This window comes from Chelon labrosus, assembly GCF_963514085.1.
Source record: "Chelon labrosus genome assembly, chromosome: 19".
NCBI classification, from domain to species: Eukaryota; Metazoa; Chordata; class Actinopteri; order Mugiliformes; family Mugilidae; genus Chelon; species Chelon labrosus.
In genome coordinates this window covers 15,348,058-15,353,853 of record NC_140352.1, presented here as the reverse complement: position 1 = coordinate 15,353,853, position 5,796 = coordinate 15,348,058, and the positions used below count along the sequence as shown (strand labels likewise).

The following is a 5,796-nucleotide window of genomic DNA, read 5'->3' as shown; positions in this document are numbered from 1 at the left end:
TACAAGGGTAAAACAATCAGGGGGAAGAATTAAGTCTCAAAGGCACTGCAAATCCGTGTATTGCTAATGAAGCTAAAGCTGTTTTACTTTTTATGGAAACAAACAGCTCTACTGAACTAGATCACTAACTTGTGATGAACATGTGACAAAGTAAAGCAGCTCCCAAGAAACAAGGTCTCTTCAGAGGTTATCCAGCAGCTACAGGGTAAGTGCTAATAATAATTTTATAGAAAAAAACAGAAGGACACACTACTTATTCACACATTTAATCTTTTGACTGAAGAATCAGTCTTACCACAGCAGCACACAAACATATACAAGCCATTAAAAAAAAAAAATCAGACAATAGTGGTCCAGTGTCCACATATAAACCAAAAGCATAAGCTGAAATAAAATCCTAGAATAAGTTACAGGACTTTATCTACAGAACAGTGACTGGGACTGGTTTGTATTGCAAGAAGCGAATCAGACTTGTAGGCATTTCCAGCTGCTCGATACAGTGGATCTTGTTGATCTTTTGGAGGTATCTTCGCACGGCAAGGCGGCACTGTGAAGTCAAGGCTTTTGGATTTCCTGGAGTTCACAGGAGGGGAAAAAAAAAAAAAAAACAAGATTAATACTTTATCATTGCATTCGTTTTATAAGATCTAGCTCAGGCTGTAAAGATATTTCGTGGCTGATCATGCTGTCTACAGTAATTGGTAATGCATTCTTATGGCTCTCCTTGCTGGATGACATTTCAGCTCCATAACCATAAAGAGTAGCCAGGAAATAAGCTTTGCCAAAGGGAGAATCATGAAGATCTCTTCACATGTTATGTCTCTATCCCTCTTTGGGCTATTAAATTTGCTCCATCCACCAGCACACACACACTCTGGGGGTCTTGTTTCAATGTACTACACTCATCTGGGACTTGTTGTGGATTCTCATTAGAGTCGAGCTGCCAATAATTTATCTCAAGGTCTTGTTTTCAGACTTTAATTCCAGAAGTGTCTCCCCAAATTGAATTAATGTGACATGCAAATCTTGCGCAGCAAAAGAAAAAAGGAAGCGTGCTCTCCAGTGGCTGCTAATATTTATGTCTACTCAGGAAGAAGTGGTTTCGTGTTTGTTTAACAAAGGTTATGCAGAAACACCAACCCACTGGTCCAATACAATCGAAGAATCTCCATTGTCTGGTAAACACTATCTGCTAGAGTTTAATTTGGGGGTTCATTAAAAAATGAATTCATCATTAATAATAACTCACTATTTTCCACTTCTTCACTGTTTTGTAGAAAGCTTTCCATAAATGACTAATTCAATGAGGACTACCTTTAGCTAGATTTCACAAGCAATTGTTCTGGATAGATTTGTGGCAAGTGTAGCAACTGAATGCTGTCATGTTCTCTCCTAATTATGATTCAACCTGCCAGAAATCCATCCTTATACAGGAGCAGGGCAGTGTCCACGATCTGTATTTTATCTGTACCTCTTTCCCGCAGAAGCAGCTCCACGGCCTCGTTCTGCTTCGTTGACTTCTCTATGATCAGCGTAGGGAGGTAGACGTTTGCACCAAAGTCAATCAGAAGCTGGATGTACTCCACGTCACAGCCATGCCTGAGGCACATCTCCAGCACAGTCTTGGGCTGCTTCACGGAGCTCAGCAGCTTCGCGTCCGTGCAGTTGTAATCCGGGTCCGCCCCGTAGAGGAGCAGCAGTTTGAAGCACTCCATGTGTCCGTAAACGGCGGCCAGGTACAGCGGCCCGCTGGACACCCTGGCACTGGACGTCCAGAGTAAGACTTTGGAGCGGGAGTTCACCTCGGCGCCGTGCTTAAGGAGGAGCTTCAGTATCTCCACGTCGCCCTCCCGTGCTGCGGTGAGGACGGGGGAGGAGTTGTTGGATGAGCTCCCGTTGGGGTTGGCCCCGGCTCTGAGGAGGGTGAAGACACAGTCCAGGTATTTCCCGCGAACAGCCGCGAACAGAGGCGTCTGGGCTTTGACGTCCACGCACTCCACGAGAGCGCCGTGGGCTAGCAGCACCTGCAGGCAGCTGAGGTGGCCTTTAGACACGGCGGCATGCAGAGGCGTGCCTGCGATGCCCCAGCCACCTCTGCAGTTGATGACCTTCTTGTAGATTTCTTGGCAGAGCATCTCATCAAGGAGTCTGTCATTGTTTTGTAACACCACCTGTCTGAGCTGGGAGATTTCACAACTGCTTTCTTCTTCCTCAGACGTCCTTAGCTGGAGCATAGAACCTACTGGAAGACAAAGAGGGAGGACATCAGCAAGACACTAAATATGGATGTAAAAAGAGACGTACAATGACATATTTATTTTCTTCTGAGACGGAGATATCAATACACAAATCAGCTCTCGACTGAGGCCGGTAAACTCATTCCATGCCATGCAATCATGACGTGAAATGAGTTTAAATGTTAATCTGGAAGCCCATTTTGTCGGCTGTAACATTGTTCACTTTGAAGGACAGTAAAACACACTTTTACAGGTCAGTCTGTGCTCGTATTGGACACTGAGACAGGTTTTGTTTGCTGTCATCGTTCCTCCAGACCCTTAAGAAATCTGCTCCCAAATCAGTTCCAGTCTAAAGAATGGGGAACAAATTCCACATTACTTATTTGGGCTAAGAACACATTCCAAAGTTGGTCTGAGGGTAAAATGAGACTTCAGTAGTGAGAGATGTACAAAAGAAACTGACAAGACTGTGAGCACATGTGTTAACTTCTGATAAAGTCAAATATATATATGCACACTGGCTGAGAATGAGCCTTGCAGGACCTTTCTATAATAACCCTTTTGCACCGAACTTCAATCAAAATACTTACAATTGTATGTTCAAGAACTCGTCAGGTTAAACGCACAACTTATAAACCACAACTTATACTTGATTATGAACAACGAAAGGTTTCTAGAAAACTCGGCATGCAAAAAAACACATTTAAAGGTGGTCTAAGCGATTAAAAACAAATATTCCTTTAAATATTATCATCGTCCATGCTTTTCTGTGTTAAGACTTACGGCGAAATAAGACGTTTTTAACTGCATTTTGGTACACCACATATATAACGACCTTGAATGGATAATAGCTAATTATAGTAGACTGCACCAGTACCGCAGCAACCTAACGGGTCTTTGCACAACATGTACATTATGTCACGTATCAGGGCTAATACGAGAACTGTAACAACAACAATATCGCAAATATTCAGCTGAAACAACCGCCAGCGTATCAAACAGATAATAAGCTCCGATTTTAGCGTTGCGACGCTAATGTTTTCTTACACTGAAATTAATTGTTTTGACAAAAACACGCTATTCCGTTGTGTTTTCTTCCTTTTACTTTACCTAAGATGTGTCCACTCCCCACCAGCTGTCTGCTTCTTCTTCCTATTTCCTGTTCTTCCTCGTTGCGTTTGGGTGAAGTAGCACCGCTGCCCTCCAGTGGTCAGTGACTGCTACAGCATGATCGACGAACAAGGTGAGCTGTTTAAAAACTGTGAATTGAATGGTTAAATCTACGTGAAAAATATTAAAAACAACATTTAAACATTTATTAAATTAAAGTAGACCCAGAGTTTTAAATCTTAAATAAATTAAAGACAGTATTACGTCTGGATAAATTATGAATTAAATGATAATCTGGAAAATAAATGCAGAAAATACTAAAAAGCAGCCTTAAATTATACAAATCGAAATTCACTTAAAAATATCTTATTTAATGCCATATTTTGCTCACTGTTATCCACATTTATAAATAAGCGAAATGATAAAAATAAAGTTTGAAAAGGGTTGATTGGAAATACAAAACAAATATGCTAGACAACTGGCACTTTTCCAAAAAAAGACAAAATGGCTGTGATTATAATTAAAAATATGAATTTATCATGTGAGAACTTATTTCCAATTCAGTACATATACATTTGAAGATTGAATTTGTGTTAGCGCTACTTAGCTAATGTTGGTATGCTATGTGCTAGCACATAGCATACCAACATTAGCTAATGTTGGTATGCTATGTGCTAGCACATAGCATACCAATATTAGCTAAGTAAGTAAGTAACTTACTTAGTAAGTAAGTAAGTTTAGCCTAGGCTAAACTGACACGGGGACTGTTAGCATGCTGACATTAGCATAAATCACAAGACGCTTCTGTATCGGCCTCGCACTGAAGGCACACTGAATATTCTTTTAAACTTTTAATATACCTTGTGGATACTATAGCCAATACCTGTAAAACTAGCTAACTGACATGTGAAGCCGTATTTCTATTTCTTTTCAGTATTATATTAACTGGCATCTTTAACTTTACTGTACATCTTTCTCTAGTAGTAGTAGTTTCAGTAACCATATGTTCTTTTATCTACAATCATAATCTGTTTATTATTATTATTATTATTATTATTATTATTATTGTATTTTCATTTATTTTATGTTTTATTAATTTTATTTATTTTTGTCATTTATATTTTTGTTTTTATTACTGTATATATTTTATTTCTGTGAGCACCTTGGGTCAATTACATTGCGTTTAAGTGTGCTATATAAATAAACGTGACTTGACTTGACTTGACTAGGTCTACTTTGTGTCAGCACTACTTAGCTGATGTTGGCATGCTAACAGGCTAAACTGAAATGAGGTACATTAGCCTGCCGACTTTAGCATAAATCACAAGCAGTTGGCAATTTCATGGTTAAATAACATTAACTAAAATGTAGAATAAAAACTATATTGCCCTGTGAAATATGATTATGTCTATCAAATACTGAAATGTGCTCTTCATGTACTTAAATACATGTACTAGCTCCCTCTGTGTTACAAAATGCAAATAAGTGAAATAAAGAAATACAATTAGCTTTGTGAAAAGGGAAAATGTGCATTTGCATGTATAAAATGGTGAAAATTACTTTAATTGAAATAAATGTATCAAATACAGTACATGTTTGCTCACTCAGTCTAATAAATACTCCCTCTTGATGAACCTCTTATGAGAGGAAATGTGCCTACAGCTGTTTCCATAGCAACAGACTGACATCTCCAAGCTATGGCTGCGTTATCACTGCCTTCAACTTTATCTGTTCCCTCTCCAGGCAACCAAGATGGCATCCTCTCCTTTTTAAAACTGGGGTCTCTTTCTTTGCATGTGCGTCACAGAGGCTTTGTCTGGTCAGCGATGAGGCCTTTAGTGTTCGAGCTGAGACAACAGACTGTGAACACAATGCAGGAGACGGCACCGTCAAGATCTGAAACCAGAAAAAAAATATATATATATATCATCAGTACCCAGAAGATACTGATAACTCTAACTATAAAAAGCATCAATGTGCACCTAAACAACTTTACACTACTATGACTCTTTGGACTTCCTTCTGTCAGGAGCTCTAAGATGCATCCCGCCTCAGTGAGCCGGCCTGTTTCCATTGAGTGGCAGGGGTTTTACAACATGGTAATGAGCAGCGCTGGCCTTCTCTGTCCACTCCGCTTCTATGGCTGTTGCTGAGAGACAAAGTAGAAGTCATCCAGGCGCTCGGAGAGAGTGGAGAAGAGGCCTTTAAAACAACGACACCGCCATAACTCATAGTGTGTTTGCAGGACGAGGGAAGGAGGGAAGTGTGTGGAAGGGACGCAGTTGGAGTTGAGACAAGAGGGATTGAAAGGAAAATTAGCCGCTTTTAAACTTGTGCAACGAAACTGAGAATAGGGCGAAAATAATCTACACGTTTAATAGCAATGCTGGGAGTGCGCTGATTTGTGCAATGCTCATTTTCCTTCAGAGGACTTAACTTGCTCTGCGAG

The 5,796-nt window shown here is 40.0% G+C and overlaps 1 protein-coding gene across 2 annotated transcripts; it reads right to left on the bottom strand.

The window, feature by feature from the left end:
- LOC311504063 (ankyrin repeat and SOCS box protein 12-like) lies at positions 1-3,384 on the bottom strand. Of its 2 annotated transcripts, none has more exons than XM_084567016.1 (3): positions 3,348-3,384; positions 1,472-2,242; positions 1-573 (listed from the first exon to the last, which is right to left on the bottom strand). In XM_084567016.1, the coding sequence occupies exons 2-3, from the start codon at positions 2,232-2,234 to the stop codon at positions 422-424; spliced, it is 915 nt and encodes a 304-aa protein (XP_084423142.1). In that variant the 5' UTR covers positions 2,235-2,242; positions 3,348-3,384; the 3' UTR covers positions 1-421. The 2 variants fall into 2 exon arrangements, with proteins under 2 accessions (XP_084423142.1, XP_084423143.1); XM_084567017.1 differs by having other exon boundaries at positions 1,472-2,239.
- Between the last annotated feature and the right edge of the window lie 2,412 nt (positions 3,385-5,796).